The 23,474-nt window shown below is 48.0% G+C and overlaps 1 protein-coding gene across 5 annotated transcripts in view; it reads right to left on the bottom strand.

The window, feature by feature from the left end:
* The window catches only part of CTBP2 (C-terminal binding protein 2), a 132,400-nt gene that overhangs the window by 5,138 nt on the left and 103,788 nt on the right, over window positions 1-23,474 (bottom strand). For all 5 annotated transcript variants that reach the window (XM_059477488.1, XM_059477490.1, XM_059477489.1 and 2 more), the window contains 4 exons: window positions 5,661-5,815; window positions 3,807-3,951; window positions 812-1,018; window positions 52-266 (listed from right to left, as the gene is read on the bottom strand). In XM_059477488.1, coding sequence (XP_059333471.1) covers window positions 52-266; window positions 812-1,018; window positions 3,807-3,951; window positions 5,661-5,815 — 722 coding nt within the window. The remainder of the gene's footprint in view (window positions 1-51; window positions 267-811; window positions 1,019-3,806; window positions 3,952-5,660; window positions 5,816-23,474) is intronic.

The following is a 23,474-nucleotide window of genomic DNA, read 5'->3' as shown; positions in this document are numbered from 1 at the left end:
ACCACCAAAGCTCTCCTCGGCCGTGCACGCACGCGAGGGTGAATGAATTACCTGCTTAATCGTGAAGTCGTTGATCAGGTGGTGGTTGTGTTCGTTGAGGTTGCAGTGCAGGGAGACGCAGTCGCTCTGGTAGAGCAGGTCCTGCAGGGTGTAGACCCGCTGGACGCCCAGGGAGCGCTCGATGCCGTCCTGCAGGTACGGGTCATAGAAGATCACGTTGAAGCCAAAGGCCTTGGCTCGGACCGCCACCGCCTGCGCAGTGCGACCTGTGCCAAAGGGAAGGGACAGGGCGAGTTAACTGAGCCAAATCCCCTGTGTCCGTGAGGCTGAGACCCCAGCAGGACCTGAGGATTGTCTCCAGGCATTTCCATGCCTTGCCTCAGTTTCCCCATTTAATCAAGCTTTTACATTTAATTTGCTGATCCCACCTCTAACGCTGAAACTCTCTACAGCTGTGGCTGAACTTAAGCTCTGTTTTACACAGCCCTTCCACTGTGCGGGCCAGAGTGGCTCAGGAAGGCTGAGGTGGTGCGGCTGTGGCACAGGGATGGGGTATTTTTGGGAGAGGACAGTAGCACTACATCTAGAATTGTGGTCCCTCTAAAACCCCACTGTGTTTCACCAGTGCTCCTCCAAGGACTCAACCACAGCTCACAAACAGCTCCCTCCCCAAAAACCCACATGAGCTATTCTCCCCATTTCACACCAGTGGTGGCTCTGAGTTTGGAAATGCTCCTTTTGGCTCCTCCCCAGGGCCGTGCAGAGGCTCTGAGCCCCCCAGGAGCAGCCCTCCCCCGCGTGTGGCACGCACCGAAGCCGATGAGGCCGAGCGTCTCCCCGCGGATGCGCGCGGCCCCCGAGGCCACCTCGCGGATCTGCTCCACGCTCTGCACGCGCGTGCCCTCGCGCAGCGCCTGGTACAGCCACGTGTTCCGCCGGTACAGGTTCAGCACGTGGCACACCGTGGAGTCGGCCGTCTCCTCCACCGCCGCCGACGGGATGTTGCACACGGCGATCCCTGCGGAGCCACACACATCACACATCAGAGATCACACACACAGATCCCAGATCTCACATCACAGATCACACATCACAGATCACACATCACAGATTCCACACACAGATCCCAGATCTCACATCACAGATCCCACATCACAGATCCCACATCACAGATCTCAGATCTCACATAACAGATCCCAGATCTCACATCACAGATCACACATCAGAGATCACACACACAGATCCCACACACAGATCCCACACACAGATCCCAGATCTCACATCACAGATCACACACACAGATCCCACACACAGATCCCAGATCTCACATCACAGATCACACACACAGATCCCACACACAGATCCCAGATCTCACATCACAGATCACACATCAGAGATCACACATCACATATCACACATCACAGATCCCAGATCTCACATCACAGATCACAGATCCCACATCACAGATCCCACATCACAGATCACAAATCAGATTCCACACACAGATCCCAGATCTCACATCACAGATCACAGATCCCACATCACAGATCCCACATCACAGATCCCAGATAACACACACACACGACAGATCACACATCACAGATTCCACACACAGATCCCAGATCTCACATCACAGATCCCAGATAACACACACATATCACAGATCGCACATCACAGATTCCACACACAGATCCCAGATCTCACATCACAGATCCCACATCCCAGATCCCAGCCCTGCCAGCTCCTGTCCCCTGGCTAAGAGATGACTCCCAGCTGCCCTGCCCACAAGCTCCTTACACTGGTATTCACTCTGTGTCACCGTGATATTTTCTGAAAAATCCTCTTTGCCCAGGATTTTCTCCTGGGAAGCTGAGAAGCCTCAGGCTCTTCAAACTGAGAAGCCTCAATTTGAATTCAGTAACAATTCAAATTGAATTGTTTTTGAAAACAATAACAAAATTATTGTTTTCAGGAATGAAAACAATATTTATCTGATTTGCTTTTCCTGTGTTTGCTGCTTTGGAATGTAGCTTGGACATTCTTTATCAACAGGTGAATGTTTGATTGGTTCCATGTGAATTGTGTCGCATTAATGACCAATCACAGCCAGCTGTGTCGGACTCTGAGTCCATCAGGAGATTTTATTATTCATTCTTGTTAAGCCTTCTGATGTATCTTTTCTCTTTTTGTAATATAGTTTTAGTATAGCATAATACAATAAATATAATAGTATAGTATATAATAGTGTATTATAATATATACAATATAATACAATACAAATTATATATTATATTATATTATATTATATTATATTATATTATATTATATTATATTATATTATATTATATTATTTCAATATAATTAATATAATATAACAATAAATCAGCCTTCTAAGAACATGGAGTCGAATTCTCATCTCTCACCTTGTCCTGGGGACCTCACAAACACCACATTCTGTGCCCCTTAAACATCCACAAATGATGGTTCAACCTCATCATCCCAGTCTGGGGGTGCCTTTTAATGGGTCCAAACTGGTGCCCAGCCCAGCCCATCCCTGGCACTGTTGTTCAGGCACTGGTCATTGATTGACTGCACAGTTTAAAAACCACCTTATGGAAAGCAATACCAATTAAACTTTACGCTACATTTGTGGGGAGTCATTACATTTTCTACTCGAAACCACATCATTTGGCCACCCAATTTGCCAAGTAAAAAAAGAAGGATTATGCTGCAGTATCCCATTACTTCATTCGTTACATCTTTCCTTTCCTGATGTTCAAAGCCACAGAACATTGTTATAATGGATAATAACAATAAGAGTTAAAAACATGAAGAAACCATTACACTGAGGAGACACTGTTCTCCTCTTGAAAAAAAGAAAACAATTCACTATATTGAGAATTGCTTTTTTTAGGAATGACTATTTGCGACTCTCTCATCGCAATTATCTCTGTAAAACAGCTCAGGTGGAATGGCTGTTATTCTTCACTTCCCCAGAGATAACCTTTAATACAACATATCCCAAACATCACTGCAGGGCTGCTCCACAGACTGAATCCTGGGATCAGATGAGTAAAGCCTGTTGTAACTCAGCTGCTGAAACCAGGGTACAATTAAACTCCTGGAGCTGGGGGTGTGCAGCTAAAAGTCTCTGTGAGCACCCAAACCAGTCTGGAAACTGGGTGGCCCCAGCACTGTCTTACAACATGACCCTCCCTGTTTCTGGCAATCCACACTAAAAGCCCTTTTCAAGTTTCTGAGGCACCTTTGATGAGATGGCAAAGGAGGTGGCAACAACCCAAGACACAATTCCTGCTCCACCATCCAACACAGCGCCTTCCCAGCAGAGAGGGCATGACTCAGAGAACCAGCTCAGATCAACAGACTGATCTTGCTTAACTAAACATAATAAAACACCCTTCCTCCAATTTTTCTAAAGCTGTATCAACTCTCCTGTGCCAGAAACAGAACAGCCATACAAATATCCAGCGGTGTGAGGGGGCACCTGGAACTCGGAACAGTGCAGGAATGAGGGATTCAGGCAGGGCAAATTTAACATGAAATGAACTCAAAAGCTGCCTTCTAAAACTGCCCAGTTTTGTTCACTTCATGGTCAAGTTTTCTTGTCATAATATTCTCTGTGTGCAAAAAATGTGAACTGCACCTCTAACTTTAGGGGCTGAATGGAGGTCCTGCCTGGAACTGTGCTGTGCCAGCATGGTCCCACGGAAGCAGCAGATCCCTGTGCTGATTTTAAAGGATTGGAAGGGCAGGGGAAGGAGTGAGGGTGCAGAGCTGGGACCTACCGAGCTCCCCAGCAGCTTTGATGTCGATGTTGTCGTAGCCGCTGCCTATTCGGACGATGACCCGCAAGGCCTTGAACTTCTCCAGGTCCTCCCGGGTCAGGGTGATGGTGTGGTACATCATGGCCCCCACAGCTTCATTCAACACCTGCAACACACACAGCAGTCAGGGCAGGGTGATGGTGGGGTACATCATGGCCCCCACAGCTTCATCCAACACCTGTAACACAACACAGCAGTCAGGAGCCACCAGCACACCTGGGGGGACACCTGCAGCTCAGGAATCAGAAGTATGACCCAGGGAGTTGGGCATTTTCACTGCTGACCTGCTATCTGAGCCAGGTGTCACCAAACCCTGCATGGGTGTGACCCAACAACAGCTTTGGGAATGGACTTGGTGAATGTCTGAAAATGATGGTGTTACATTTGAGCAGACCAGGTAGATAAAAACCAGGTTTGTCTCTCACCTGGACCCTTTTCCAGGTGGGTATCTGCAAACCCTCTGCTTCCAAGCAGCAGTAATTCTGCTTTTGAAAGGAATGAGGTGTTGCAGCAGTGTCTGTTGGGGTGAACAGGACTGTGTGACACCCCTAACACCTCCACCTCCTTGTGCATGTGAAACCCTGGCCACTCCAGTCACATCCACCTTCCCTGGCTCTTCCCAGGGGGCCTGAGAAGCTCTGCAGAGGCTGCACAGTCACAGGGCTGGGATTTGTCCCCTTCAGTGAAGATCCAGACCTATTCACCATGACCTACCTCAGTGCTCCAAAAACCCAAGACTCACCCAAACACCCCAAGCCTGGCTCACCTATTAATGTCTCACAAAAAACTCCCATTCTCCTTCCCCCAAATTTAACATCTGCAAAGACCAGCACTGATGCTATTTGTATTCCTCTTTCCCAGATCTTGGAAGTGATTTCCGATCACTTCAAACCTCATTTGAGGTATCTAAAATAATACTTTTAAGGGAATTATTTACATGCAGTTGAGTTCCCAAGCAGAAACACCCATCCACACTGCCTGGATCTGCCTGAATGATTCCCAAAGCTCCTCCACTCCCCCTGGAGAGGGAGGAGCTGCTGGAGGTGCAGCAGCACCTGTGAAGTCCCACCAGCTGCACCTGGGGTGGTGTCAGCAAAGCCACACAGCAGCACCACAGGCTCCAAAAAACATGAGAAATGTTAATAACATTGATGTGAAAAACCTGATGCAAAGAGATAAAGTGACTTTTTTTTTTTTTTTTCCAAAATAACATCTGGCTCCTGAAACAGCCTGAATGAATTTTAATCTGCAGTGGCTTCTGTTGATGTTATCTCCTGATTGACTCAAAGTGCAGCTTTGTACACTTTCTGCTCAAAAATCAAACAATCACAGACTAGTTTGGGTTGGAAGGGAGCTCATTTTGCCAAACCCTTGCTATGGGCAAGGACACCTTCCACTATCCCAGGGTGTTCCAAGCCCTGTTCAACCTGGCCTTGGGCACTGCCAGGGATCCTGGGGGAGCCACAGCTGCTCTGGGCACCTGTGCCAGGGCCTGCCCACCCTCACAGGGAACAATTCCTAATTCCCAATTTCCCATCCAGCTCTGCCCTCTGGCAGAGGGAAGCCATTCCCTGTGTCCTGTCCCTCCATCCCTTATCCCAATCCCCCTGCAGCTCTCCTGGAGCCCCTTCAGGCCCTGGAAGGTCTCTGAGCTCTCCTGGAGCCCCTTCAGGCCCTGGAAGGTCTCTGAGCTCTCCTGGAGCCCCTTCAGGCCCTGGAAGGTCTCTGAGCTCTCCTGGAGCCCCTTCAGGCCCTGGAAGGTGCTTCACAGACGTGGAAGAGCCCAGCCCCTGCTGCCCCCAGCTGTCCTGGTACCTTCTCGTGGATCTCCTGAGTTGATTGTGCGTCACAGAAGGCCACGGTGGCCAGGTCCTTGAGGATGGGCATCTCCACGGTGCAGTCCCTGCCGTCCAGCAGTGCCACCAGGGGCCGTGGGTGCATGGGGCCGTTCATGATCTGCGGGCGGATACCTGTGGGCACACAGGGGTTAAACCTCAGCGGGGACCTGGTGACATCCTTGTGACACAGCGGGGACAGGGGTGACAGCAGCACGGGCTGAAGCCTGGCCAAGGGACTGGAGCACTCCCTGGGAACGCAGCTGTGGGTTTGCCCCTGGTTTGGTAGGGAATGGCTTCACCATTCTGATCACCTCAGAAAAACAAGTCCAAACAGAATCGCTCAAAAAAAATAGGATTATTGGAAAATCATGGGAAGAGCAGGACACTGAAGAGCTCTTTAGCACAGAAGGTTGTACTCTGATGTTTTACCAGCTACCAAAGGTTCATGGGAACAGCAAAGCTCATCTTGGTACACCCAACACTCTCCTCTGAGATGAGGAAGGAATTGATCACCAAGGGCCACAGAAGGCTGAATTTTATATTCTATTTATTGCTCTGTTGGGGATTAACTGGTTCATTTTGGGATAAGTCACTTAGAAACCTCTACATCTCCCTTTCAGTAAAGGTGTTTATTATATTAGGACCCTATGAAATATCTCAGGTGCCTTTCTCAGCTCCCAGGCAGTTTCTGGGCAGAGCACAGGGGAGGGAACCAGGTGCTCTGGGTACAATGTGATGCTTTATTTTGGCTGCTGCACCATTGGGTGGGCTGGAGCTGGAGGGTCTGGGTTTGAGTCCCCACACCCTCACACAAGCAGCCCCAGCTCCTTATCAAATCCCACATCTGCACAAGAACCTGCCAGGGCCACCAGCCAACATCTGTCTGCCCTTTGCATGCAGTAGTTGTGCTGGTTAGGGGAACAAGCCCAGGGCTTGGCTGAGGGCACTCCAGGGGCTGTTTTGGGGTATTTTGTGGGGGAATCTCCCCCAGCTGATGTGGGTGTTACAGACATGGGCACTGCTGGCCACAGCAGTGAACCCCAGACCTGTGGGCACCAAGAGTATGGTTCCAGGGAGGGACCCTGCACTGCTGCTACACTCACACAGCTATACTCATTTTACATGGGAAAAATAACTCCATGGAAACAGGCAGGTTAAATGGAGTGGGTTTAGTGGCTTTCCATTCCTTTTCTACTGAATGTGCTCAACTAACCCAGCAGACCTGACTGAAGGTTTTCAGCATTACAGGTGGGCGCTTTTGGAACTGGTCCTTCCCTCCCCCTTCCCCAGTGAGGTCTCCATTAGTGGAAGTAATCCATTATGTTTGCCTGCATTTCATCCAGATGGGAGTGCAAGTGTGTCAGTAGGCAGGGTAGAGTGCCGAGACGATCTGGATAAGGGAAAGAAGCTTGTGATAAGCAGATAAGCAAGAATAAAAACATGGCCAAATCTCCGAGCGCTTACACAATCCCTCTGGGCAGCACTGCACCCCAGCTAGATTATTTTCTCAGGTTAACAAGCAAGTGAATTATAACACTGACTTAAATGCTTTCTAATGTGTATGATCTCCAAGGCTTAGAGCATCACCTGCCAGCCTCACACCAAACTGCAAACTAAAAGGAATCTGATGCAGGATCAAGGTGGCCATGGTGCCAGTCCCAGTGGCCACCAGCCCTGTCCCCAGCTTGGAGCCCAGTGCCCACCAGGCACCAGGACCATCCTCAAGGCAGAGCAGTGGGCACACAGAGGTTGGAGTGGCTTCCTGTGAGCGTGGCAGGTGGAAGATGAAACCACAGGTTATCTGAAACTTTGACATTTAATCCAAGCCCCAAAATAACGGGTTATTATGCTGCCCTTACATAAGCTTCTTTGAAAGTCAAACGAAACATAGCTTTTTTTTCTTCCTTTTATTTTTTTTTTTGAAGCAGCATCTGTGTCTTTGCTTGGGATTAGGGATGTAATTGTGCATGATGACACAGGCTTCTTAGGCACGTCACCCTTGCCCACACACTCAAGTGCAGTCACTGAGGATGAATGTGGCTGGAACCCGTGAGGTACTCACAGGAACTGCTCTCGTTTCTCGTACTTCAAGGAGTAAATTTATTTCAGCTCGACAAGGAAAGTTCTGAAGCAAATCAGTACAGGATGAAGTGCATAATGTATGGAAATTACGTTTTAATGAAAACCATTGACAGCTTAAACCATGGTCTGCTTTTCCCTCATCCACCTCTCCTGCTGCCTTTCCATCACCCTGCATCCAGGAACCATCGCGGTTCCCACCTCTGCACAAACACATCCAAACCAACACATTTGGGCTGGCAAAACCAAAGCACCCGGCTCATACAGCACGTTTGTTCTGCAGGCGACCGCTTCATTGAGAACGAGGTATGCCAGGGATCAGAAAGTAATTAAACAGCAGCCACTCCTCCCGAAATTGTGCTGAAACATCGCAGCCATTAACCCTTTCACTCTGCCAAACCGAGGGTACAACGCTGTGTAAACCACGAGCATCACCGCCCCTGTGGGGCTGGGTACCAGCTCTCCTTGGGGCTGGGGTGGGAGCAGCTCTGCCGAATTTGGGAAATCTCGGTGCCTCCCAATCTCGGTGCCTCCCACGCCATCTGAAGCTGATTTTTGCTGAGAACCTCCCCAGCTGTTCCTGCAAAGTTGGGGCAAGTATTGTTCAATACATTTTGGTTTTTTTAAGGCGTTTTCAGCCGCCTGCGGAGCCTGGCCAGCAGTGTGGGGAGAGCTTGCTAAGAAAGAGGGAGAGGAGGAATGGTTTACTGGGGGGGAAAAAAAAAAAAAAGAAAAAGAAAAAGAAAAAAAAGAAGAGGCAAAAAAAGCAAGGTTTTTCAGGCACAGAGAACTCCAACTCCACCCCGGCTCACAGGCAGCGCCGCTTGTTGCACACAGCCCGGCGTATAAAGTGCTTTTGTTTCATTTTTAATACACAAAGCCTGCTTGTCCTTTCCTGCCGCTCCTCCCCTTTGCCACCCACTTGTATCCGATCCCAATGGCACCCCTGCCAAGAGAATTAGGGAGTGCTCCCTGCTAAATGGCAGCCTTTGTGTGACCGCAAGACGGCTGGTACTATCTCACCGAAACAAAAGCAGAAGCCATTTGCCTAATTCTTATTAATCTCAGTTGCCTGCGCCATGCAGCATTAAAATTAAAAAAAAAAAAAAGGAAAACAGAAAAAAAGGCTTTAAACATGTTGCCCCTGCAGTATATAAAAGTGCATCAAGAAGCGATCCTGACACTCGCCTGAATTACCCACTCACAACCAAGTAGCTACAGTTTTACAGTCAACTACACACTTTATTAAACAAACAGAAAAGAAACAGGAAATTTCCCCTTGCCTGGAAAATGTTGCCTCCACATTCTTCTTCTTATTAAAAACCACACATGGCAGTGGAGGAGTAGGGAGGGAGGAGGAAGGGGGGGACCCACACACGATAAAATACTACCACTTCTCAGTGCGCTGCCTCTCCTTTCGTCTACGAGGGGGTATCTTCAAACAAGCGATCCCGCGGCCCACAGCTGCAACATCTCAAGACAAATGTCTCTTTGAACACGCAGGGAAAAGAAAAGGCTTTTGTCCTGAGCCCCAGAAGAATGGTCTGAAATTGCGAGAGGAGTTTCAGTCACCTCTGCGCGGCTCCCAACTCTTCAGAGCACTCCCTCCAGACTTTGCCGAAGCTTTTAACTAATCGTAGTTCTTTCCCAGCCCTTGAATAAAATCATGTGAGTGCCAGCCAAAAAATCTTATGCTATGCACACTAAAGGGTTTGTATATGTCACAGTTGCTTTTCCCCCTTCCACTCCCCTCCTCCTATTGACTTGCACATATGACGGGGTTTTTTTTCGACTTGTCTCAAATGGATTTAATCTGTGCCACACTGCGTTTTATGTTTGTTTGGGTTTTTTTGTGTGCGTGGCTTTTTTTTTTTTTTCCAACTTAAAAATGAAACATGCCTTTCTTTCCATGCAGAGCGTGGCTCCAGAAAAAGGCTGATAGCCTTGAGAAGCAGCACCTCGAAAACAAACACAAAGCACTGGGGAAAGCAAAGGCTGTGCTGATCTCAGCTGCACCCAGAAACCAAGGGCCAAATTCTTTCTTGATGTGTGAGTCAACTGATTTTTCAGCATCATAAATGACACTCGATTGCTGGCAGGATTCACATCTTGGACACGTCCATCTCCTGGTCCTGCCCAGTTTGTCCCAAATAGGTAAAAGCAGCCCCACGTCATTGAGGGAATGGCTGGAGCGTTGTCAGGGGGGTTTAGGTTGGGTATCAGGAAAGGTTCTTCCCCCAGAGGGTGCTCAGGCTCCCCAGGTAATGGTGACAGCCATGAGGCTGCCAGAGCTCCAGGAGCTTGGACAACACTGCCAGGGTGGGATTGCTGGGGTGTCTGTGCAGGGACAGGAGCAGGAGTCAATGATCCCTGTAGGTCCCTTCCAACTCAGGATATTTTATGACTTTGTAATTGTCACCCCAATCCCCCACTCTGTCAGGAGTATGTAGGACACTGCTGCTGTGCAGTGAGAATGAGAGCAGGCTGTCCCTGTGCAGTGCCCCATCTCCAGAGCACGGCTTGCAGCAGTTGTTGGAGCAGTTGTTTTTCCCTCCTTCCAGTTGCCACTGCCCCTGCCAGCGGCACCCAACAGCCACAGACAATCTCTGTCCAAAATAACAAAAAAATCTGCACCTCATTCCTGTTCCACACCATCAGCACTGCCTCTGCACAGTGTCACTGGGCCCCCATTTCATCGCCAGCCTGCTGGTTCCAGAGCATCATCCTGAGCACACACAGCCCGATGCAGATGGGTCCTGCCCACCCTGCAGGAGCTCTGGGACCCCCAGGGCAGTCCTGGAACAGGAGGATTGGGCAGGAATAAGGAGAACAAAGGTTCATTATCTGGAGTTGGTACAGACTAGTAACACTGACATCAAAAGACCTGTCAGTCTCCCTAAAATCCAGTCTCTGACTACAGGACAAGGGGATTTAGGCACAACTTTCTCTTGAGTATGAACCATTGCTAAAACTAGAAGTTCCTAGAAGCTCTGCACATGCAGCTGCAAGGACATGAACTGGTGTTAATGCAATGAAAGAGTAACAGAAGAGTAGTGCATGGCCTCTGCTCTATACCAAAATGGGGGTGTTTGGGTTATTCCCACAGTGCCAGGTTGGTAAATCCATGTTTGTGAACACCAAACACACCAAGGAGTGACTCCAAGAGGAGCTAAACAGGGTCCAACATCAAACTCCCAATGGTCACTCAAGGGGATGGGAGACAGGGCTGGCCCAGGGGGAAAATGTGTGAGCAGGGCATGGATGGAGGGGATGGCAAACCCAGGGAGGCCATGGGAGCTGCCAGGGCAGGGACAGGCAGAGCAGATGGGAGAGGCCATATGGGGTGGTGAGGGAGGGATGCTACCAAGAAAGCAAAAGGAAGCACCTGGGAGAGAAACTGCTTGCTCAGAGCAGCTCAGATTCCTGGATGCTTTTTCTTTGGGGTTTCTTTTTTCTTTTGTTTTTTGTGAGGTTTTTTTGTGGTTTGTTTTTTTTTTTTTTTTTTTTTTTGTAAGAGAGGGATAGAAGAAAGAAGAGAAAAGCTCAAGTTAGGGTTTGTTTGGTGGTTATGATTCAGACACCATACAGACCCTCAAACTGTCCCACTGCCCAGGGCTGAGCTTTGCAGCTTGTATTATAAAAAAAGCTATGGAGAAAGTAGCAAAAAAACCCCAGTAAATTCTCCTTGAGTATGCTCCGTTACTAAGCCCAGTGTGGGGAACAAATTGTACTCCTGGTGCTCAGTGGGCAGCTTTCCTGATATTATCCAGCACTCCCTCCTGTGCTGCACTTCAGCTGCAGGATATATCCTTTCTTTTTCAAGGGTGGGATGTTCACCTCTGAGCTACACATTCCAGCCATATGGAATGATGCACCAGGGACAACATCCCATTCCAGCTCTCCTTTGGGTCCCTCCCTGTCCTCTTTATCCATTTATCTTTTTCCCTTCCGTCCAAACAGAAACAAACTACAGCAGTAAAAAACAAATGAGCTGCTCCGGGAAACGGACAGCTTTCATTGTTTTGGTTTTTGGTTGGATTTTTAGTTTTTTGATTGAAAAGATAAAATAAATAAACCCAAGGAGAAGGATGCTGTTGCCAGGGGAGAGCTGCTGATATCGGCCATCTGGGCAGGAGGCTGCTCAAACTTCAAATTGCCCCGAGGGATTCAGAGGCTGTAAAGACATTTTGGAATATGAGATCCTGAAATCAAGGCTAAAGATGAGTCTGTCGACTTGCAGTGACAGCCCTGGCATGGGGACAGCCTGAATTCTGCTGCCTGAGACCCCCACCAGGGCAGCAGCCAGGCTGTCCAAAACACACCAGCACTGAGGGTGCAAACCTGCCTCCAGCACACACAGACCACTGACAGCACTATGGTTTAGCCCAGAAATTCCCTCAAAATAAAGAAAAGGGGAAGTATTAAAAGTATTAAAGCAAGCACTTGGATCCAGTTTGGGAAGTGGAAGGGATTCAATCCCACCAGCTGTCCATGTGCCGGCAGCACCTTTGGAACTTGCATTTGCACATTGATAATGAGAGATTCTGAGTGGAAAACAAAGAAAAGGCAACACTGGGAGCTGGTTGTAGGAATTAAATGATGCTGCTAACCACTGCCATCAGTCCTTCCTATATGCTGGACAGAAAGTGCTCTCCATCTTTCAAGCAACAGGGCTTCCTCTGAGCATCTCTGCTGCTGGAGTTCCTGAGATCTGCTGGAGGTTTAGATCCCAGAATAGGCTTGAGACATCACTGGAGGAGTTTCTGTCAGGAGAAACAGGACTCCTATGCTGGGGTGGGAGCCTGGAGAGCCTTTTGGAAGATAAATCCTTATTTCCATGTCCACCTGCAGCTGTTGTCATCTCAAGTCACCTATTTAGCCAGAAGGGACAACAACCCCCCAAGGATCCAGCCCAGGCTTTACCTCCTTTACACTTTTTCCATAAGGGCAGTGGGGAAGCCTTCAGTGGGAGCCCAGCTTGACTTTAGGAACCTCCCCAAAGCAATTGCTGGCCAAACCCAGAGTGCCAAGAATGGCTGCAGCTGCATCAGCTCCTGCTGCACTGCTGTGGATGGGCCAAGGAGCACCTGGGGCCAGGGATGAGTGAAACCTTCAAGGGATGAGTGAAACCTTCAAGGGATGACTGCAACCCTTCAAGGGATGAGTGAAACCCTTCAAGGGATGAGTGAAACCCTTCAAGGGATGACTCCAACCCTTCAAGGGATGAGTGAAACCCTTCAAGGGATGACTCCAACCCTTCAAGGGATGACTGCAACCCTTCAAGGGATGACTGCAACCCTTCAAGGGATGACTGCAACCCTTCAAATCCACCTGCACACCTCTAGCACTTCACTCAAAGGGTTAAAAACCACAAGCAGTGAGTGCAATGCCAGGCAGTCAGGGGCACAGGGGCTGTCCCTGAGCCCTGTGAGCCACACCAGGAGCACAGGGACTGTCCCTGAGCCCTGTGATCGACACCAGGGGCTGTCCCTGGGCTGTCCCTGAGCCCTGTGTGCTCCTCCACAGTCGCTCCATGATGCCTGCTGGCCCCAGCAGGGAGAGCCCAGAGCTCACTGCAAACCCACAGGTCCTGCCAAGGCCTTGTCCCTTCTAAGCCCTCCCAAAATAGCAGCTGGGCCCTGGCCAAGAGCACAGGGCCAGCTGGAACCGTGTGTTCAGTGACCCTGCTGCAAGGTCACCCCAGAGCCAGGGCTCAGCCACTGCAGCTGAGGCCACTGGACCTTTGGCAACTTTCTCCTCTCTCACATCCCCACCCCTGTTCCATGGCAAAGAGCCATGGAGGAACCCTCAGCACGGCCAGGAAGGCCAAGTGTTGCCATGTTCCCGCTGCTCCTGTTTTTTTGTGCCCCAGTTTCTTGCTTTGCTTTTTTCCCATTTCTCTCCCCATCCCAGCCTGCGCCCACAGCTCCTCTGCGCTCTCCTCCCTTGGAGGGGTTTGAGAGCAGCTCCTCTGAGTGCACAAAGGATGTGAAATATGGAATAACCCTGCGAGGTGCTGAATGGCTGCAAATCCCACTCATTTCCCTGAGATAAACACCCTCACCTCCCTGTAGCACCGATTACAACCAAGTGAGAAAAAACCCCTAAATACCAACATTCAAAAGCACTTAACTACAGCCTACTTGCTGTTAAAGTTGATTTACTTTCACAACAAAAGCTTTACGGGTCTATCATAGGATTTTATCATGGTTGCACTTTAAAAAAACAAACAGGACACACTTTACATTCCTGTTGACACTTAAAGCAGCCCAGAGCCATAAAAACAGAGCAAACAAAGCTGGGGCTTGGCAGTGACCACCAAACCCCAGCTGCTCTCCTCTGTATCCTCCAAGGAACAGTGTGAGGATCACCTTGTGGGGCTCAGAGCCACCTGGCCTGCCTGAAGGTGTCCTGCTCATGGCAGGGGATTGCACTAAATGATCTTTTTAAAGGTCCCTTCCAACCCAAACCATTCAGTGATTCCAGTATTCCAGTGATTCCAGCTCCAGTATTTTCTGGTTCAACTAAAATTGAAAAACTCTGGTTGCACCTCAGGTGGGACTTCTCAAGCATGAAGAAGACAGAGCTCTAAGTGTGATACCCCAGAAAAAATAGTGAAGAGAAAATCACTCCTGCTTCAACCCATGTTCCCTAACTAATACATTTGATTATTTTCAATATTGCTGTAGAGCTGTCTCCCAAGATCCATCAGGAAAATGGTGAAGGATGCCACACTGTGCTTGCAGCCACCTCCCCAGAGCAGCATTTTCTGCTGGACAGTTTACCAGGAATGGGGTGACACTGGGTCCAGCAGCATCTCCTGGCCTGACATCTCCTCTCTGAGCCACCTGCAAGGCTGCTCACTCAGCTGGGGAAAAAACCAACCCAAACTCCCCCTGAGAAACCTCAATCTCTTTATCCAACTTCTCAGAAAAAAAGATTTTAGAGATGCCACACAATATAGCCCTTTTTAGCTATCTGTGCCCTCAAGCCATGCATTAATGCAGCTGAGACTAAGCTGGATTGAGGGAATTTTAAATTGGTCTGCTGGATGATGTAGAAGGCTATCAAAAATTAAAAAAAATAAAAAAGAAAAGAAAAAACCCACTCAAAAATTAAAAAAGAAAACACAAAATTGAATTGTAGGCTGGAGATTTCATGAGGTCAGGGTGAGTACACAAAACCTCCCACTGGAAAGCTTATTAATAATAATGTCTTATCTCCTGGAACAGAGAAATTACCTTAATTAATAACAATACACTGATTATTTACAAACTCAGGCATCTTAGAATATTATCATCTAATCAGGTTTTTAGACTGAGGACAAAGAAGTGCTATTGAGAGCAGGGAACTCTGTATATCAAACTCACCCTTCTGACTTTGCAGAGCCCCTCTCACCAATGATTCCTGTGCTGGGGGCACCCTGAAGGTGCCAAGGCCCTTGTGGCTATTTCAGGAAGAAATGAGAGTGTTACCATGGGTATGGAGACTTGGCACAAAATGAGGCTAAATGTAGAAATTTTCTGAATTTCACTGAATCATGGAGTCATTTAGGTTGGAAAAGACCTTGAAAATCATCGAGTGCAACATTTCCCAGCACTGCCAAGGCCACCACTGCTCCATGTCCCCAAGTGCCACATCCACATGGCTCATAAACCCTCCAGGGCTGGGGACTCCACCACTGCCCTTTGGTACACAGATGTCATGTTCCTATGAGTAAAATTCCAGCCAGAAAAAAAAGTCTTTTGTAATTCAGGGCTATTAAATCTTTCTTGAAACGTTCCAATCAAATTAAACCAAATGAGATTTTTTGTTTGGTAAGTTGCTTTTAAATTCAATTCCTTCAAATATCTGCTGAACCTTTTGAAAATTAAATTTATTTTATTTTTAATGCAATGTGCAGTTGTGGAGATCTGAGGAAAAGCATGTGATCCCAGAAGCACGTGGGTTTTTTTTTCCTAACTACAGAAGTTGCTCTAATAAAGGATATTATCTCCCCCTGGAAAGCTTCAGTTTTCCAAGCTGAATAAAGATAACAAAAAGTTCAATGATTAACTTTTCCATTCACTACTTTCCCTCTTTATCAGCCTTTTCCTGGCCACTAGCATTCCTGCCTGGCTGCAAAACATGGGCTGCAGCCATGGACAAGAGCCTGTGCACCCAAAAGGGCTGGAAATGGCCAAAGCTCTCCCAAAAATTCCCAAATGACTTTTGAGATGTGAATTTTCTTTTTTTTGGTACAGTGGACAGAAGCTCTGAGTAAGGACCCAGGAGGAGGCTGAGGTGCTTCTGCCATCCCACCTCAGTTTCTCAGTGGCTTTGGAGGCTGAAGCAAACCCTTCCAGATCTGCCAGCTGGGCTGTCCTGGGATCTGCATGCAGTGGCAGTGGCTGAGAACATACCAAACATTTTTCCTTCTCCCTGACCCTACAACGTTCTGTGGATTAGTGATAATCCCCAGCCACACATTTCACATCTTAGATTAAAACAGGGGGCTTGGGCAATGCTGACTGAACACCCTCACCGACGTTGTGACACCCAAGTGCCCCCTCACCCTGTGACCCTCCCTGTGGCAGCACAAGGGCTGCTCACCCCACCAAGGGTTTCCCTCGGCTCCCAGGGTGGGCTGGAGTCACAGCAAGGTTAAACTCTCATCATTTTGTAAATCCTGCCCCTGAAGCTGCTCCATCTCCTCCTCTCCTCTCCCAGCCCAGCCAGAGGGCTCTCAGCCGGGTCAGCTGCACATCACTGCCTTCTGGTTTATGGAAAACCACGCTCAATGTCCAAATATTGCACAGATCCTTGAGTAATAGGGCTTAAAACCTCCCCAATTTATCATCAGTGTTTAAAATAGCATCACTAATAAGTCATTGTAGTTGAAACATTTGTCTTAAACCAGAGCTATTTAAACGATGATAATCTAGAAAAATCTTTGCTAATCTGCTCCATCTTTGAGCAAAAGAAACACACACACTCCCTGGCTTTCATACTAAAACAAAAATGAGCATTGGCAGAGCAAGCAAAATCATCTACAAACACAAATCAACCTTTTCTCCTTGTGAGCCAGAGTAGCCCAAGGGATAACGGCCCGATCACGCTCCTGATGGATTTATACAGCACATTTCATCTTCATTAATCCACATAACTCACTGGCATGTTCTTATTTTTCAATTCCAAGAATGATGAGCTATTCCTGTGCTACAGCAGCTCAACACCCACCTCTCCCCAAGCACTTGGGGCTGACCACCACCCTCCTGGAGCTCCAGGTGCATCTCCTGCCCTCCCACTCCCTTGGGGGGTTTGTCCCAGCTCCAGGCTGTGGCCCAGGAGCCCCCACAGCCCACCACACTCCTCTGGCCACAGAAAGGGCCTTAAAGACCTCCTGAAGCAGCCCTGCCCTTGCCCCCTTGGCTTTTCTCACAGGGGTAACCTCAGCAATGTAACAAGAGTTAAAGGAGACAGATCAGGATGCTCCACAAAGAATTCCTGCACAGATCTGTATTTTCTCTCTGTTTTTCATGAGCTGGTGTTTTGGCTGACAACATTCATATTTAAGGTGTCTTATTTTCCTGTGCATGCCAAGGATTGCTACAGTGCAGCTCCCACAGCTGCTGGGAGGCATGTCCTGCAGGCATCCTGAGCACACTGAGAGACAAATAAAATCCAAACTGCAGAGAAACTGACTGCTCTTGAAACCACGCTAACTCTAATGGGCTGAAAATGTCTTCATTTTTATGTCTCTTCACTATCACAGTGCTGATGCAGGTAAGCACAGGATATAGGTTTATCTAATAATGCATACCCAAGACAGTGAAAAATATTTCACATTTGCCTACAGTTATAAAACTGTAAATCACACTGAACAATATCACTGCAGTAAGCTCTTTTCCTCTAACCATTTTCTATATTTTATCGGTTCAATAAAACCCACCACCTATCAACCCAAGAGCTGTAGTTATTCACCTTATGGTGAGTCTCAATTAATTTATTTAGTCTTAAAACTGTGCCATGAACCCACCACAGTGAGGTGCGGCAAAATGAACTGATCAGGTTTCATTTCTTTGTTGGGAATAAGATCAGGGAAGGTAGGGAAAGGGGTCTTGCACTGAAATTTCAGAAAGGTGACAAAATTTCCTGCCTTGCAGCAGAAGGCAGTTGGCAAAGAAGGATTCTGATGCATCCCACCCCTGTCTAGAAGTTTATTCACTTGATTAGATCATACAGATTACAAAACAAACCAAACCAAACTGAGTGTGTTGAGAAAACTCCCTGTGATCTTGAAAAGGAGGCTCCTACAGCAACAACAACAACCCTGCATTGTGCCCCTGGGTGAGGGGGACCCAAAGGCCCCCCAAGGCTCCCACTGACACAAAACCACCCTGCTGGCTGTAATCAACAGGTTCAGGAGACTGTGGCAAAGAGGGGAAGTGAGACATGGTGCTCATCAAGGCACCCAGCTAAATGAGCATTTTACACTTTCACACAGCTTTCACCGTTCATTCCACAAATACCCAAGAGATAATTGTACAGCACTCAGTGTAATCTATTCCTCTAATTAATACCTTTGGTAATACAAAGAAAAACCCAGCATTATGAAAAAAAACCAGAGCACGTGGCCAGCTGACTTTCCCAAGAATACTTAGGAACACAGAGCTGGCTTTTTAATTACCATCAAACCTCTTTCCATTTGGCAGCATTACCTTTAGCAAGAGCTTTCCCAAATCTCTCCCTGATTCTCAGCCCAACATGAGTTGCCTTCCTTGACCTGCTGTCCTCTCTGCAAACAGATAAAATATGTCTCCCTGAAGCCCTCATCCTTTGGAAGGAAGAAAGAAGGTGATTCTTGTGCAGAAACTTTCTAGAAGATGCTCTCAACATAAGATCAGGATTTTAGAATGGTTTGGGTGTGAAGGGACCTTAAAGCCCATCCCACTCCACCCCTGCCATGGCAGGGACACCTCCCACTGTCCCAGGTGCTCCAGCCCTGTCCAGCCTGGCCTTGGGCACTGCCAGGGATCCAGGGGCAGCCACAGCTGCTCTGGGCACCCTGTGCCAGGGCCTGCCCACCCTCACAGGGAAAAATTTCTTCCCAATATCTAATCAAAACTGACTTCCCTTCAGCTTAAAAACCAACAGAAAGATCCTCCATAAAAAGAGACTTAGATTTGACACAGGGTGTGGAAATGATTCCCTGAGTTTACCAAAACAAGCTATTTTGTTGCTCCTCAGAAGCAGACCTTGAGAGAGGTGCAGCTCCATCTCAGTACCTTGCTCAAGGTCTTGCCAACCGACATGGAAGTGTTGAATGACATTTTTTTTTGTTTTGTATGTAATATAAGGATCATAATCCTTGAAGAACTCCTCTTCCAGCTCCCACAGAATGAACAGGATGGATCTGCACCAAGTGCAGCCACGTTGTCCTCTCTGGGGCCCTGCAGGAGGTGTGGGTGAGGATGCAGCACAGACACCCAGGCACATCTCACAACACATCTCACCATCCTCTGCCTGGGTTCAAGCAATCAGCTTGTGGCTGCTCTGCTGTTTCTGCCCCTGTCAGGCACAAAAACAAAATCCCAGTTGCTTCTTCCTTGTGATTCACATGAGGAGTGCCTGGACTCAATGGCTTCAGTGTGGGGATCATTCAAACCAGCTGCAGCCACTAAAAGAATCCATTCTTCATTCCTGTGACCAGGCTTGCTAGAAAGTAGGGAGCAAATGTTCCACCCTAAATAGTTTTGGTCTGAGCACAAGAGAAGCTATTGGCAACAACAACATTGAGAGAAAGAATGTCTCAGCATCAGGTTCAGATGCCTTGCAAATGTATTTTGTATCCTCTACCCCAAACTGTATTTCTTTCTGCCTGTAACAGACTACAAGCTTTAATCGGCTCTGGCAGATTGCTGAGTGTCTTTATTTTGGCTAGTAGAGAGCTCCCTTCCATATGGGACCTCTCTGGGATGGAAAGCACACTGCCTGGGATGGAGAGCCCAACCCCAGCTGAGCACCAGGCCACTGTGGCCTCCACTGTGCAGCCAAGTTGTGCAGGAGCCACAGAATCACAAAATGGCTTGGACTGGAAGGGACTTGATTGCTCATCCAGTTCCAACACCCTGAGGGACACCTTTCTCTTGCTCCAAGCCCTGTCCAGCCTGGCTTTGAACACTTACAAGGATGGAGCAGCCACAGCTTCCTCACCATCCTCACAGGAATGAATTTCTCCCCAATATTTAATCTAAACCCACCATCTTTCAGTTCAGCAGTTCCCTCTGAGTTACCAACCAGGCCAGATCTGAGCGTTTTCTCTGGGCTCACTGGCAAGAGCAGCCCTGACATGGTGCATATGTTCTGAATTTGATGCACTTCAGAAACAAAATGAGAAAAGAAGTTATTGTGCTGCACTGTGGAATACCAAAAGCATTCAACTGTGCTGCATTAACGTGGCATTGTCTCCAGGACTCTTGTCCAAGTCCAGGCTGACAGGAGGAGCTGGCACACAGACACTGAGAAGTGCCCAAATCCTCTCCTCACATCCCAGGTAGTTTTGCACAGCACAAGAACACACATGGATGTGTGCACATGAATCCTCTCCATCCAGTTATCAGCACAGCCTGAACTGGGGACAATGCTCATTAACAAAAGATACAAGGGAGGATAACAGCCAGAAGATAAAGATTTGCATTTATTAATGTCACAATATAAAGGAAATGATAAACCCCTGCAAGCCAAGTTTCTAATTTGGTCCTAATCCCACTGGGCGTGGCTGTGTGAGCCCTGGCTGCCTCTCTGTCTGTCCCACTCTCCTTTCCATCAGTCAGGACAAGCCTTTTCCCAAATCACAACAGCTGGCTGGAGCAACCCTCCACATCCTCCTTCTCACTACAACTTTCCCTCAGAGCATGATGACTTTTAAATCCTTTTAGGCTCAAAGCCCAGTAAGCAGTAAAGCCCAGCATAAAGTGATATTTATTTCTTGTAACTATTTTTTTAATATATGAATCCAATAGAAAAATAACCTCAGCAGTATTTGTCATTGCCAGAGGTGGATTTGAAGCTCTTATGAAGTGAATGTGCTGCCCATGAGGTGCTTTTGATGCCTGGTTCTTAACAGAGTTAGAGGAGGAGCCTGTCCTGAGCCACAACTTCTGTCCTCCTCCAGCTGTAGTAAGGAGTGACTTCAAATCTTTTGGGGAGCTGGAAACTTTGGTATGGACAAAGAGCTCAAATGAACAGCGACAATGGCTGCAGAGTGATCTCCTTAATTAGAAAATTGGCTGTGTTCCTAAGTAGGAGGAAAACAATGCTGCACACTGACAAGGCAAAGAGCAAGGAAAAACTGTAGCACATGTAGCTCTGGAGGAAACACCAACGGGCTCTATCAGCCCCCCAGATCCTCCAAAACCATTTGTATTTATTAGGCTGAAAATCAAGCACAGTCCTGCTGCTGAATCAGACCAACACAGGCTTGTGATTATCACTTGGTCTTAATTAATTCATTTTGACAAGGCTCAAAACACTCTCCAGGCGATTTAAGACACCGTAAAAAATAAGGAACTGACAGTTTTTGACCTCAAGATGTCAAATACAGAACTGCTGTCGGGTTGTGACGAGCTGTCACTCTGTCCCCTGGACATCCCCACTGTGGCTCTGCATTTCCCAGGGTGGGCTGCAACCACCCAGCATGGGCCATGAGAGGGCTGGCACGTTCTGAGAGCATCAGGCAGCCCATCCTCAACAGCATCTGAGAACCCCTGTCAGCACAGCAGCACTGCTGGGTGGTCTCCTCAGCCTCTGCCCTGCTTGGTGATGGAAAAAAATAACCAGGAAGGCTGTGTAGCTTTTTTAAAACAGCAGACAAAGCACAACAAACTCTCTAAGAATAGACATTTCAGAGTGTGTGCGTCTCTCAAACAGGGACAGAAAGACTGCACAGAAAAGGGAAGAAAACCACAGGCAGAGAAACTGCAGCTTTTCCCTGTGCTGGTCACAAGTGATCTGTCAATCTGACCTGTGCACCTGACACCTGTGATCAGAAAGAAGCTGATACCTGTTGTGCTGAGACAACTGAACATCCCTCACTGGAAATTCCAATGCCTGGTGCCAAAGCAGCTCCTGGGGGAGAGGCAGCATCTGGGGAGACTGGGAAGGCAAAGGGAGAAGAAAAGACTCCTTGGCTGCAGCAGAAACCACCATGCTGATGCCTCTCCTCAGCACAGGACTCTGCCAAGGAGAAACAGGGGTCATGGACTGTTTCCAGGGGTGCACTCGAGATGCTCTCACTGTGATTGATGTGAAGCTGTGGCCTCCAGGGCTGTGCACACTCTGGGAGCCTCCCTGCTCAACTGAGCATGGGGAGTTTGGGTTTTCCTGCTCCAAACCAGCCACAGAATGAAACAAAACACGTGTCAGATGTGAGGGAGACTGAGGAGCTGCAGACAGGTGACCACACAGCAATGGCTGAGTTTTCTGAGTATGGCTCCAAAAAGAAACCTCAGCACACCCTCACTGAGCACTTCCAGGCAGAGATGAAAAAGAGTCATCCCAAACTTGACAGGAGGCTATGGATATCACTCCAGGAGAACTCCATAATTGCCTTACAGTCACACCCAGGAGCTCCATGTGGCTCAGTGCAAAGCATCAAAGCACAGGTCACACACTGTTTACAAGAAAATTAATCTTAAAGCGAAATGTTGGAATCGAGAGGTTTTTTGAAAAGAATTTTTACTTGCTCGTTTGCCAAATTCTGATTAAAAATCTTTGCTCAGACCCCAAGGGCTCATGACCCACTTACCAAGCATGGCACTGCTGTATTTGGATGGACTTGAATCAGAGTATTTCTAACTCCACAAAGGGTAGGAGCTGGAGGCAAACAAACAAAGCGTGTAACTGTGCCAGCTGGAGAGGGGAAGTGTACCAAAAACTTGGAAACATTTTGTGACTGTTACCAGCACCATTCTTCCCAAGCATGGAATACTTTCCTAGAAACTGGCTACCTTTAGGGCACCCTCTGTCCTGCTGCAGTGTTTTGGTTGGATTACTGTTGCTGATTCCAGTATTCTCCTCTTTGTTCTCCTTCCCTACCTTCTTCCTTCCTCTCCCACTTCTCCAGATGTGTTTGTGCTGGAGGAAAGCTGCTCCCCTTGACTCAGTGAGGCAGTTTCCAGCCCTGCCTGCTCTCAGCACTGCCTGCAGCCTGGGTTTTCCAGCATCCCTCAGTATGGGCTTCTTCAAAGAACCACAAGTGCCTCATGAACAGATTAAACAAATAGGTAAGAGACATATTAAGCCAGTGTGCCTAATAACTTGCCAGAGTGGAAGTAAAGGAATTGGAGATTCCCCAGGAAACTGTCCAGAGTAAGGCCAGGTTCTCCCAGGCAGCATCACACAGAGGAATCCTGTCCTCTTGGCACCTGGCACAGGAGATCAATCATCAAACCAAAAACCACCAAAGGCTGGGTGGGAATTGCATTGCTACCTCCTGTCTTCTTGAGTCCAGCTCAGAGCAAAGCTCAGTTTCAGAGCTAAGCACAAGTTACAAGATGTATTTACCACCAACTTTCCCAACTTCCTTCTAGAAGGACAAGGCAGTCAAATGAATCTGCCCTGGATTTCTCTTACAAACCCCCCCCCAGCTGCAAATCCTTTACAAGGTGATTTTTACTCAGCAAAGCTCCTGTTTTTCACCCTGAGCACTGTCTCCCCTCTGACAAATATT

Source organism: Ammospiza nelsoni, chromosome 8, assembly GCF_027579445.1.
Source record: "Ammospiza nelsoni isolate bAmmNel1 chromosome 8, bAmmNel1.pri, whole genome shotgun sequence".
NCBI lineage: Eukaryota > Metazoa > Chordata > Aves > Passeriformes > Passerellidae > Ammospiza > Ammospiza nelsoni.
This window is presented reverse-complemented; position numbering and strand designations above follow the sequence as displayed.